At 42.9% G+C, this 13,843-nt stretch overlaps 1 protein-coding gene across 1 annotated transcript in view; it reads left to right on the forward strand.

The window, feature by feature from the left end:
• LOC141174100 (cathepsin D-like) overlaps positions 1–6,478 on the forward strand; it is a 41,919-nt gene extending 35,441 nt beyond the window's left edge. Inside the window, exons 3-9 of the mRNA XM_073658762.1 lie at positions 1,098–1,221; positions 1,511–1,629; positions 1,829–2,028; positions 3,422–3,544; positions 4,992–5,136; positions 5,248–5,346; positions 5,421–6,478. Coding sequence (XP_073514863.1) covers positions 1,098–1,221; positions 1,511–1,629; positions 1,829–2,028; positions 3,422–3,544; positions 4,992–5,136; positions 5,248–5,346; positions 5,421–5,582 — 972 coding nt within the window. The 3' untranslated portion in view covers positions 5,583–6,478. The remainder of the gene's footprint in view (positions 1–1,097; positions 1,222–1,510; positions 1,630–1,828; positions 2,029–3,421; positions 3,545–4,991; positions 5,137–5,247; positions 5,347–5,420) is intronic.
• The last annotated feature ends 7,365 nt before the right edge of the window (positions 6,479–13,843 follow it).

Below are 13,843 nucleotides of genomic sequence, written 5' to 3' on the forward strand. Positions count from 1 at the left end.
TCATGAATTGTAAAGCGCTGCGGAATATGTTGGCGCTATATAAATAAAAAGATTATCACCTGCCAGCTTTCACCACAAATGTCCTCCCGTCTCTTTACCTCGTGCAAACATATCAAAATTTGACCCCATGATCAGTGTAGCGATCTCCTAAATTCTATTTTTTTCCTTGTTACATTACACATGGTAACCAGACTGCTCCCATTATGTGCTAAAAGCGATGACTGCCTGACACCATAGAACTAGCCGACACTTCATGGACTGCATAATGTATAACTATTAAAATCCCAATAATAGAGATGAGATGGGACGGTGTGTCCTGTTATTTGCATTGCCCTGCATCCTTGTCTTGTTTATGCTACGTTTTACCGGTGCACTTCTGGTTCTTTGTTTTCCCCTTACTGTCCATCTAATGCAGTGTTTCCCAAACTCCAGTCCTCATGGCCCCAACACATATTAATGTAATCTAGAAGTGACCAGGTATAAATGGGTGCAGCAGATCCTAATCAGGTGAGCAACAGCACAGGGAGCACTTAAACTATCAAGAAAAAAAGATGCAAATGTACCCTTCACTGTTGGAACGAAAATACATACATTTTTTATTATATTATTATATTATATTATTATTATATTATATTTATAAATAGATCTTTTATATCTCGCTTTGTTTTTGTTTTTTTAGCATTCTGCATTCATGGTTGACATTCTACATACTAAGACCAGTCTCACTATTTGTTTTATTTTTAGCGTGCATGGGCGCTGCATTTTGATGTATTGGGGCTCAATTAGACATTCATCTCTGGTGGGGTATGAAATATTCAAAAAAAAAAAAAAAAAAAAGGGGGGGGGGGGGGAGGTGTGTGATTGTCTGTCTATAATTGTTCTGATTTTACTCCATGTCCTATAGAAAATCCTTCTGGAAAGTGGCCAAAAAAAAATCAGTTGGGCAGATTTTTGACCATGAATTTTGTATATGTAATGTTGTAGTACTCATGGCGTCTTGTGCCACCACTGCTGCGGTCACTTGTTGATGGGATATGTCTGCAGGAGGCTTTTTGTTTTAAACACTGCATTTATTTGTTTTCTCCCCTTCTTGTCAGGCCCAGTATTATGGTGAGATTGGCATCGGAACCCCTCCACAGTCCTTCATGGTGGTATTTGACACTGGCTCCTCCAACCTCTGGGTGCCATCAGTCCACTGCGCTTTTACAGACATTGCCTGCTGTGAGTTTGCTATTGTTCTAGGTTTTAAGAATCTGATTAGTAGGATTTTTATTTATTCTAGAATCTGGTTTACAGCCAGCCCCTGACTTGTCTTAAATCTCCCACTTCCTACAAAGTAAAATAAAAAAAAACCATTTGAAATATTTACTATATCTTTTGCCTTTTTTTTTTTTTTATTTGGTATAGGCAGATAAGTTCTTGCGAACCTGTGCAAAAATTCAAGGACTCATTGTATTAGCACTATAAGATGGTTTGCTCATTGTCTGCTTTTGTCTTCCCTTTTGCTCAGGGGTGCACCACAAGTACGATTCCTCCAAATCCTCAACTTACGTTAAGAATGGTACAGAGTTCGCCATCCAATATGGCAGCGGCAGCCTGTCGGGATACATCAGCCAGGACACAGTGTCGGTAAGGTTGTGTCTTGGCTGGGGCTTTATGGGGGCTTTATGTGGGCGATGTTGTGAAGTAACCGAACAGGACCAAGTTTTTGGACCTTTTCCTGTTTCCCTACTCCTGGGACATTTCTTGCCACACAACTTCCATGACATAATGTTGAAGTGCGTGGGGTCTTTTTTTATTTTTATACATTTTGCATTTTCTCTTTCAGATCGGAAACATGGCAATAAAAGGCCAGCTCTTTGCAGAAGCCATAAAACAACCCGGTATTGTATTTGTGGCAGCAAAGTTTGATGGCATTTTGGGCATGGCCTATCCCCGAATCTCCGTGGACGGAGCACCTACTGTGTTCGATGACATCATGGATCAGAAGCTTGTAGATAACAATGTCTTCTCCTTCTATTTGAACAGGTACAAATCTTCCATAGATAAATCCTCTCATAACAGAAGACTGGTCCTAGAACCTCACCTGAAATGCATATTGTAAAGTACAATTCCCAGTGCCATCAATAATTCTAGTGTGTTCTATGGTGTCCTTAAGGTTCCTTAAGTCTGCCTTGGCACCCAAAGGGTGCAGTATTTAAAGGGAAGTTGTCATGTAAAAATAAACGCTATTACCCTGCAGATATGCTGTAAATCTGCAGGGTAATGGCGCTCTAAAGCAAAGTGGCCGCCACACTGAAAGCACGACAGCTGGGAGGAAATACACTTTATTCCTCCCGGCAGCCTCCAGTTTTCAGTCATGGAGCTGTGACTTCAGTCGCTGATCAGTACTTGGTGAGCAGCGGCAGTATCCGTGCCGGGTCATGGTTACAGACACTGCTCATTATATACCGAGCGGTGCCTGAAGCTGCGCCTCCATGACTGAAAGCCAGAGACTACCAGGAGCAATAAAGTGCATTTCCTCCCGGCGGTGGGGCTTTAAGTGCGGTGGCCACATGACTTTACGCTACTAACTTGCAAATTAGCCCCATATCTGCAGGTTAAGTGTTTTGAGACATGACTGGTTTCCTCTAAGTGAAAACTCTAGAAAAAACACTATCTGTCTTTATCTCATTGCCAATACAAAATAATGTAGCACATCAGTAATAAATGCAAAATATAAACCGTTAGTAGCATGTACTTGAACACTAATATCTGAATCTTGATATGTGCAAGACGTCTGGTTTCTGCGGTACATCTTGTCTAGTGACCATTGGCCTACCGAACAATCCAAGCTGAAGTTAACAAAACGTGATTTTATAAAGCTGGCATATCTAATATATATAATTGTCTTATCCCGTCTGTCTGTCCTTCTGTCCAGGAAATCCCACGTCGCTGATTTGTCTGGCTGCGGCCAATCAGCGACGCGGGATTTCAGAAAAAGATGGCGACCGTTAGTGGCTCATCTGCCGCACAGAGGTCAGCGGCGATGCATCGCGACCAATCGGCGATATTGGCTCCAAATTTACATTCTCGCCCTCAGTCTCACCCTCACCCGCTCTCACACACACACGCTCACACCTTCAGACGCTCGCCCTCCTCCAAAATTCATTAGGGGCCCTGGGGGGATACATTGGGGGGTTAATTTAAAGTAGTGCACAACCCATTTAAACACTGCTTCGCTGATTAGTCGCGCCTGGTCGGCCGCATACATATTCTAGAATACCCGATGCGTTAGAATCGGGCCACCATCTAGTAACAGATAATCAGCTATTATAATTTTCCTTCTCACAAGTAGATACAACAATACAATTTATATTCCCAGCATCCACTTCTTTTTATACTGGTTTTCTAATGGCTTTGTCTGCAATGCTTTCCTTAGGAACCCAGACTCTGAGCCTGGAGGAGAACTGTTACTTGGAGGCACCGACCCAGCATATTATACTGGAGACTTCAACTTCTTGAATGTGACTCGTAAGGCTTATTGGCAGATCCGTATGGACCAGTAAGTAAAAGGGAATCCTATATTTGATGGACTGAATTGTCACTGGTAGGTAGGCTCCGACTGGCTCGCAGGGTAACTGGTAAATCCGCTGGTGGGGGGGCCCCCCACCTTCCCATTATGAGCAGTGCTTGTCACTATATACAGGCAGTGTACAGCTGCTATCACTTAAACTAACCATATTATTGTATATAAGCATAGGTTAAGATGACATGAAACAGCAGATTAAATGGTATCCTACATCCTTGAGCCCCACCTGATCAACATCGCCCCTTCTTTACCAATCTTGCAGCTGTGATTCATGGTCTTGAGTACTGATCCAAATTCGAAAACTCGCACACGTATTGTTCAGATCAGGAGAACCCACTGTCTGTACATCGTGGTTCATATCTGGAGCATGTAACTGACCTAACTTAATCTGTTAAATGTTGGGAAAGAGTCAGGGTCACTATCTTTTGACATACATGTACGTTAAAGGTCATGAAGGGGTTAACATCTGCCACCAAGACAGTCCATTGGCACCCATGCACATCGATGAATTTTAGCTGGTCTGCCATATTGTAAGAATTGGTGGTTTTCACAGGCTATGCTATAAATCTGCTGGGTGCGGGTTTGAGGTGGGACGTATATCTATCCGATATTTATGGCACAGTAGTAATTTTAAGTTAAAGGCGTTGTTTGATCTTTAAACTACAAGTCTGCAGTGTGGCTGCAAACATGTGAATCCTCACATCGTGCTTGCTGTGAGGATTCCTCAGCACGGTCAGCGGTGGTCATGTGTGATATGCATACTCCCGACCACATTCCAACTAAATTGGAGTGACTTCACTCAATGCAAGCAAATTGAATAAGGCTGGAAACGGTCCAGTTGGAATGTAGCGGGGAGTATGCAGATCGCACATGACTGCCGACTGTTACGATACTGGCGTAGTACTTCTGGAAACCAGTGGCCGAAGGAGCACGAGCAGGAACAGCAATTGGTAGTTTAAGTTCTTGGAGTTAGCAAAAGGAGCTGCTGGAAACAGTCTGGGTAAGAATGTTCAGGAGCTGAAGACTGTAACTAGGCTAACAGCTAGACACAATACTCAAGCAATGAGTGAGAGATCCATGTGGTTTTAACCAGGCCCAAACAGGAAGCGATATGGATTCCATAGGTTCAGAATCTACCATCTTGATAAAGGGCAATTGCAGAACACAACAGCAGCCTCCAGTGGTAAGGAGTGGAATTGCAGCACAATTAAGGTGAACAATAGCAGCTGCTAGTGGTCAAACTGTAGGACAACAAGCATTCTGACACGGACACAGGAGAATCCTCAGTGCTGCATGTGCGAAGTGAGGACTCAAGTCTGCAGTCACACAGTGACTGCTTCAGACTTGTACCTTCAGACTGGACAACCCTTTAAAATAAATAAATAAATAATAAAATAAATAACGATCTCCTTCCCTGCAGACTGGGTGTTGGTGACCAGCTGGCCCTATGTAAAGGCGGCTGTGAAGCCATTGTGGATACTGGAACCTCGCTCATGATTGGTCCAGTGGAAGAGGTGACTGCGTTGCAGAAAGCTATTGGAGCCATTCCGTTGATCCATGGAGAGGTACGGTCTGACGATGGCGGAGAATACTGGATGCAGTGCTCATGTTAGTCCAGTATGGGTGGGCTTCTACACTGCAGCAGCTCCTAATAATAAATTTTGTGTCTCTTGTAGTATATGGTGCTGTGTGATAAAATCCCCTCAATGCCTGTAGTTACACTCAGACTGGGAGGAGTGGAGTACAGCCTGACGGCAGATCAGTATGTGCTGAAGGTGAGTTAATGAAGGTTGGTACTTGCATGTATAATATTGATATGTCATTGGCTTCATCTTGCTTTCTTCTTCAGGTGACACAATTTGGCCGTACTGTTTGCCTAAGCGGCTTCATGGGCCTTGACATTCCTCCTCCGGCTGGACCACTGTGGATCATTGGAGATGTGTTCATTGGCCAATATTACACCGTCTTTGACCGGGCAAATGATCGTGTTGGGTTTGCGAAAGCCAAGTGATTGATTCGATTCCTCTGAGACCCCTGGCCTGCACCCACTTGTTTTGGGATTCTTAGAAAAAGCTATTCTTCAATGCCCTTGTGTTCCCTCTTACAGCTTGCCATGCCTTGCACTCCCCACCTCCTAACACATTCGGTGGCATGGTCCAAAATACAATCTGTACCTGTGGTCTGCTGCACTACAAGCGGGGCGTTGGTATATGTCAGACTTGGATAACCAAAAAAGTCTTGGATCTACTACAGCACCAGCCGGGGAAGAAGAAATTGCATTGCATCTTTATTTAATCTTCTGAAGATATTTTTGGGCTAAATTTCTGTTCAGGTATTTCCCCAACATTTTTGCCTCATAATCAGTTACTTGCGTTCCTTTGATGGAAGGCAATACTGTTCCTGGCACAAATGATACCGTTCATGTTCAGCTCTGCTTTAGGGCAGCCTGCTTCTCCCAGAAGAGCTGCGCTGCTTTGTTGGGGGGTTGATATTTCTAATCATGGGATAGATGCTGGTTGTGGCTTTTGCATAAATTATCAGCACTTTAAGCATTTTTTTTTCTTCTTCCTTTAGAATATTTATGGCAACTACAGGGTAAAACCTTTTTCTTTCTCTCTATCCACTAAGTTTTTTTAGAAATTTCCACCCTTTTCTTTTGTCTATATGATTACAACTAATATAACGTTAGATTGTTACATAATTATGGCCGGCTTACTGGAATTGTTTAATTTTGTAAAGTAATTATTTTGTCTTTAAAAAAAAATGTAACAAGCACTGAGTATCTTAAATAGGTAGCGCATTCAGAAAGAATTGTATCAAATGCTGTCAATTATTGAATGCTTTACTCCAATTTAGTATTTGTCTCTTGTGCATCTCAGGAATAAAATATTTCTTTGTGTAGACATATATTTTTTTTTTAATTCTTATTGTGTTCATACCACTTTAGGACATCCGACTCCGTATTATCATGTGTATAGCCGGCAGGCCGAGTTATGTAACGTCTAACCACAACTGCGATTACGGAGTTTGCATTTTATACCTTACTGACCTATTCCCTTGATTCATGCAAGATCTTCGGTACCTGCCCTTTATGGTGATTTGGGCCCATGGTGGATTCTTTATTTTGGAAAATTGGACTTTTCTTTGCAATGCAGAAATTTGAAGCTAAACCTTTTGATTTCTGCATCAGGTTTGTCCTACTCAGATGCCAAAATTCACTGGTAGTTATGAGCCACGTTTAAATCTGCATCCGTCTCAATTTTGGATTTTTTTTTTTTCCAAAAATGGGTGGCAAATTGTGGTACAGCGTACTCTCTAAAATCTACATGGTAATTCCACCGTCACTAAATCGGTCTACATCAAGGTAACATAATTGTACCTACACACAATGCCAAACGCACCCAATCCTACAGATCCATAGAGCGAAAAGGTACAGTATAACAAACTTAATAAAATATATTCATAATAATGAGTTTCATAGGATAAGGGAGCACACAATGTAGTCTCAATTCAGTAACTCCGAGAACCATATTCCTATGTAATATTAACGTGATAATACTATGGAGCACCGGTGCCAATAATACAGACCACAGCTCGTGGAATGAAAAGTATTGTTGCCAGGTACATAATGTGCATCAGTGTTAGAAGAGCCCACAAGCAACAGATCCTGAGCCATGGCGACTTGATGAATTTTCAATCTGTAAGAAGATCGATCTTGTGTAAGCCTAGATGGGTCTTCTCCACCCTTATCTTGATATTATCAGGCCATTGGGTTGCTGGTCTTCCCAATTGCCTTGTTTCTATGGTGTCCTTCTCCAGTGATTGCTCTCTTCGTATGATGTGTCTAAAGTAGACTTGTCGTAGCTTGGTGATCCTTGCTTCCAATGACATGTCTGGCTTGATTTGTTCCAAAATTGATTTTTGTTCTTCTTTGCCATCCATGGTATTCATGATGTCCTTCTCCAGCACCACATTTTGAAGGCATCGATTCTTCTGTTTCTTTATCAGGTCTAGTATCCATAGGTCACCACAGTAAAGACCAAACTATGTACGGACTGTATCTTTGTCACCAGTGATATCTTCCTCGATTTGAAGACCTTGTCCAGTGACTTAATTGTTGATTTTTTTCCCATTGCTATTCTCCTCTTGACTTCTGGTGTCATCGCTGCATCTTAAGTGATCATTGATCCGAGTAGGTTGAAGGCCTTTACAACTTCCAGTTGGTTGCTTTCCTTCTTAAACGTGTCCTTGTGATACCTGATCACTTCCCAATCTTGTACATCTGGATTCTGATGCAGAAACTGCTCCAAAATCTGCATTACAAAAAAAAGTTTAAAATCTGCTTGTATTAAGCATCCTCTTCATTTGGATGGGAAACCTCCCATATAGCGTATGTTCTGCAACTGAACCGTAACATATCTAAATAATGGGTTGTCAGCATCTACAACAAAAGGATGCATGTGCTAATTTTTCTGTTAAAAGTGATGGAACCCAAACTCTCAGGCTCAGTTCACACTGAGGGTAAGAGCCAAAGTGGCCCAACGCTGCAGGTTTTGCTTGTTAAATGAATTGATTTTGCGGGTCCAACGGCTCTTTCCCTGCAAAATCAAGATTGTTTACAAATCTACTAAAAGACCAAGGTAGCTCCTCGCCGCTGTGTGGAGGTTTTTTGGCCATGTTGCAGCTGTTATGTTTGGCCTTACCCTGACATTTAATAAAGTTCTTCACTTTACAAAATCAATTCCTGCAGACTTATTGCAGATGCTCACCCCTCGCCTGTCATGCTGTTCCCTTCTTTGTACAATATCTAAGCAAATATTGTGTTTATCGTTAGAGACTTTCTATTCATACAAAATTTTATTTTCTGTTTAAATGCTTTTTTTTTTTTTTTTTTTTTAAATTTCTTCAGCCGATCGGCTTCCACTAGGTTACAATAATCTTTTTCCCTCTCCTGCTGCTCTGGGCCTTTGTATACAAGATGCCGTAGTAACCTTGTGATTACAGTAGACCTCACCGCTGCAGCCAATCACTGAGCTCAGATGCTCTGCAGATGGAGATTGCACAGGCTGCTGTTCTCCGTGATTGGCTGCAGTGGTGATGTACGCTTTGGCGCAATGTACCAGCAGCATGAAAACAAAAACCGGAGCAGTAGTGCTGGGGCAGCAAGAGGGTGTAATTGCTCTTTTTACTATTGTAACGTGGCAGAAGCTGATTAGGCTTAAGAAATGTGTTCATGGAAAAACCCTTAAGAGGAACTCTTAAGACCATCACTACCCTCCAAACTGCTACCAGTAGTATCATACAGGGCTGAATGCTTGCATTTTAATCAAGTGTCTGGTGTGGAAAAACGCTGGAGCTGTTAGCAGCAAAAAACACTTTTGTTTTGCCACTCATGATTTGCAGCCAGGACAGGTCCAGCTAGTTTCCCCCAAACTGGTCCTTGCCTCAGGTGCTGTAATCACGCCCACTCGGTTTGATTGACATCTTCACACACCCCAGTCACCAGTGCAGGATGTTGTGCGCCAAAACATGTTGCATAGATATGCAAAAAAGGCCGCCCTATTTCTCAGCGGTAGTTGTAATACTGGTTTCAGCATAGGTATATTTTTTTGAATATCTATGCAACGTGCTTTGGAGCTCCCCTGAAGAACCTAAAGGGGGAAACGCACGCTGCTGTATTGTAGGGCTTTCCACAGGAAAGGGCTAGTTGTGGACTGCCCTTGTCAGGGCGGGAGCTTTTGGGGTTGAGGCATACAATAGTCCATATAGGGCCTTTTAGGGTCTCCCTGTATGCTCCACCTGACGGTAATTCTGCTGGCTGAAAGAAATCGTGTATGGGATGCTTGGACCATTACTCCCCTTCTAGCAATATTGAAGACTATTGGTGAGATTGTTCCTATTTCTTTATTATACACTCTATATTAAGGTGACCACTGTCACTTGGCATCTATTTTTTTTTTTACGGTTTCGTACCGGTAGTTGCTACCTACCAGCTGTTGTGCCCAGCGCCGACCTCTGCTGCTACACAGCAGTCATAGACCGCTCCTACCGGCATCACATCAGCAGAGCATCAGTTTCTCTTCCTCTATGCTCTGCCAATGGGGAGTGACTGATGATGTCATGATGATTGATTGCTGGCTCCCTGCTGCCTAACTGCGGGGAGCTGGCTGTCAGTCATCATGATGACATTCACGCCCTGTCGGCAGAGTAACCCGGAAGGAGAGCTGTTCTGCTGCCGTGGAGCAGCTGACTCACTGTCAGGAGCGTCTAGGTCTTCTCTGTGCCCGCGCTGGGTAGAACAGGCGCGTGGTTGCCTCTGTTAGTAACTAACCTGCCTGTTAGTTTTTAGGCCCATAGTGGAAAAAAAATAAAAAAATCCTGGACAACCCCTTTTAAGCTTTGAGAACTATATATTTCTGTAATGGAAGGTGTATGTACAACTCTTTTTAAATAGTTGACAATTGTCAAATAAAACCTTAATAACTGATAATGCAATTGGAAAAAATTGGATATGAAATAATAAAAGAAATTATTTTGACTTGTAGAAACTTACATTAATTTTACGATGTCGATCTATCACTTTAACCCTTCACCCTCCATAGAAGTTAAAGCCCATAAAATAGGTGGAACACGTGACTGTAAAGTCAGACTACACACAGCGGTTGTTGTCTGTAACCATGGAGATAGAAGAATAGTACAGACAGGAGCTGTAAACATCGCACATTAGGAACTGCCTTCATCAAATTTTTTTTTTTTTTTTTGTATAAACTTGAACAATTTCCACATTTTAAGCGACTTATTGCTTGTACAGGGGGGGATTCTTCAGAGCATAGGAGTAGATTGTAATTAATGAGAAGATTGCTTGGCGGTTCTGTATTAAACGTCTGCTAATCCCACTATTCGGTAATTGAATGCTTATCCTTGGAAGGGATGCAGTAAAGCGATCACCGCCCAGCAGCCCATCACAAGGATGAAGGTACCATGGTAAATGCACCGTCTTAATCTTGGGTTGGGGTGAAGCCAATCTCCTTTGTATTAATAGGAGCGGAGTTCTCCTGCGCTTCCCCCTGATTAACAGTCAGCTGAGCACAGCAGGCGCAGACGACAATTTATGCTGCTAAACTAATTGCCGTAGTAACATTAGATTAAAATTGGATATCCTGTCGACAACAATCTACCATGGTAATAAAGCGTGAGGCCGGGGAACGGTTTTATATCTTTGGCGCACAGCCATGATGCTCCAGGTGCTATATAGCAAGTCTGTTGGGACCTGTAGTTCCACTCTAGCTGCAGCGACAGAACCGGAGTCATTTTTGCACTGGAGAGAATAGATCCTGAGCCTTCTGTAATTTGGGCAGCAATATTTAGGCTATACATCACACTGGAGCATAGCAATTATCCTGTTGGCAGCACAAGCATATTTCATTTCTGATTACACTGAAGACGAGGACTATTTCCACCAGGTTGCACAGCAATGAATTAAAGCTCTCTGCAATGCAGGGTCTCCAGTGTGTAATGGAGTCTGGTTCCAGGCGGTCACCAGGGCGCATGGAGGCTGAGAACACTAGATCTGCCCAGCAATGTGACCACGGAAGGTCAGACGGCAGCACCGTGGCATCAGCTCGTGGCGTGGCCCAGCTTTAATATAATGACAGGCAGTTTTATAGGCATCTAAACTGGAAATGATACCTTTTATATTCAGTGATTGAAGTGCTGAAATGGGAGTTTGAGGCCTTTGTGCACATCCTGATGTAGGATTGCTAAACCAAAACCGGGGGCAGCTGCAGATAACCGTATTTTCGGTCCCACAAAACATCAGATCACACTCGAGCCAATGTTAGTCTATGGGGCTGCGCACGTCCAATTTTTTTTCCCTTTGACAGAATTTGAAAAAAAATCTCAGCATGCACGATTTAGATCCAATATTTGAATCGGACTCGGCCATGTAAGCCAATGGGAAAACATCGGACCGCACTCGGATGACATCTGAGTGCAGCTCGAATTTTCAGATCAGACCAACAGAATAGAGAAGATGGAGAACATTTTTTTTTTTTTTTTTTCCATCTGAGAAAATCGGATCCAACTCTGATCAGAGTGTGATTAGCATAATCGGCCCGATTCTCCCAGATGAGGGAACATACGGTCGTCTGCACGAGCCCTTAGTGCAAAGTATAGGTGCACATTCACACTGTGGCCATTAGCAGACAAAACCTAGAATAAAAGCAATGGATAAATCCCCTGCAGAAAGTAAATAAGTGGGATTGCTAGAAGTAAAGTCCCAAATACACATTAGACTAATGTCGGGCGATGATGGGTTTGGCTGGCAGTCTAATGTATATGGGGACCCCTACAGATGAGTTAAGGATCCAGCATGTCCCATTTTGGACTGTCGACCCTTCTGTTCTCTCTGAGATAAGCTGCTGTCAGACAAGTCTGGTTACAACTCTCTCATAGAGAGCTGTCGGCTGTACGAGGGTTCGGCTGACCGCCATCTAGGTGTGTGGGGGGCTTTAGGTGCAATGTTAGAAAGTTTAGATAAGAAAATGCTGGCTATAAGGTTTTTTTCACATGGGATTGTTTGACTTTCCACCTCCCAGACTAGTGTAGCAGATCAGGGATATTTGTAAGCAAAGTGTAAAACAACAGGGTGGCCATGTGGGAAGTGGCGGATGATTCTCCAAAACTGAAATATAGTTTTGGCCAAAGATGGCCCCAAAAATTTAAAAACACATTTTTCGTCAGTCAATAGTCATCGATCTCGTATGTTTGTTCGTGTAACTATCCGAATTGGCCATTTGTATTGGCACTATAAAGGGGTAGTTCAGTACTTTTATATTTATGGTCTATTCTTAGGATAGGTCATCAATACCATATCGGCGGGAGTGCGACCCCCGGCACCGTCACCGATCAGATGTTCGCGATACCGGTGGCGGCCAGATGTGCTTAGATGTGGAGCCATATAGCACAGCACCATCAACTGTATAGTGGCCACAGCGGGGTACTGCAGATACACCTCTATTCATTTGAATAGGGGGCGGATGTACAGGACTAGGTCATGGCCGCTATGCATTTGAAGGAGCTTTGCCGTTCAGTTCCACAATCAAGCACATCTGACCACAATGTGATCGCTAAATACAAACTTGAGGGAAAAAAAAAATCAAGCTGGCCGGCCCCCTCCTATCATTTTTGCTGTCTCATAGGCCTGGTCACTTCCAGAGGACTGCTTGTTCACTACTTTTACATTGATGACCTATCTGTAGGTCATCAATGTCTAATCGGCCAGGGTCTGGCACCCCTGCCGATGAGCTGTTATTGTTGTTGGTGGCGGCAAGGTACTGCACATCCGCCTCCTATTCAAATCAATAGGAGGCGGATGTGTAGTACCCAGCCCCGGCCACTACAAGTAGATGGTGCAGCTCGGCAAGTGAGGTATTTCCAGCCAGCTGATCAGCGGGGGTGTCGGACCCCGGCCGATCAGACATTGATGACCTGTCCTATCACTATAAAAGTAGTGGACCACCTCTTTAAATTAAAGGGAAGCTATCATCAGAAAATGATCTATTGGTTAAATCAGATTTTTTGTATTTTAAAAATACTTTTGTCAGTGTGTTTCTTTTTTCCATGTCACCATCTTTATTAAAAAAAAATGAAAATAAAATTAGTAATCTTGCAGTTTTCACACTGGCCACTGGGATTATTTGCATTCATACATACTGTCCTTCCAGGAAGAGCTCACAGAGGCAGAATTACAATGACAGGAGACACCTATATATCACACTTTTTAGCTTGAGTAAGGAGACTGTGCTCCTGCTTAAGGAAAGTAAGGAAAACCAGGGACCTTTTGTTCCTGAGATCTTTAGGGAAGCACCAAAGCTTTGTAAAAATGTGGGCACTGCCCATGTCACAGGTGAGGAAATATTATTATTCTGCATGTGCAGAGGCTCGGATACTGGCAATTATAGGAACAGCCGCTGACATGGAAGGTGGCTCTAGCTTACCCTTCTGTGGCATTCAAGAATGGGAATGTGTGTATACAAAGGGGCTCATGTATTAATGTCTAATATCTGTAAAAAGATGCAAAGAACTTGACACTCCTTAAAGGGACTCTGTCAGTAGGATGAACCCTTCTAATCCGTCTATATGGGCGTGTAGGTCATAGAAAATTGAACAAAATGATACCTTGATATTTGTGATCTGGTGTCTTATTCCAGAGAAATCCATTTTAATCTTTATACAGTACAGACCAAAAGTTTGGACACACCTTCCCATTTA

The sequence above is a fragment of the Phyllobates terribilis genome, unplaced genomic scaffold, assembly GCF_046119375.1.
Source record: "Phyllobates terribilis strain yellow unplaced genomic scaffold, ASM4611937v1 Scaffold_13__5_contigs__length_258822181, whole genome shotgun sequence".
NCBI lineage: Eukaryota > Metazoa > Chordata > Amphibia > Anura > Dendrobatidae > Phyllobates > Phyllobates terribilis.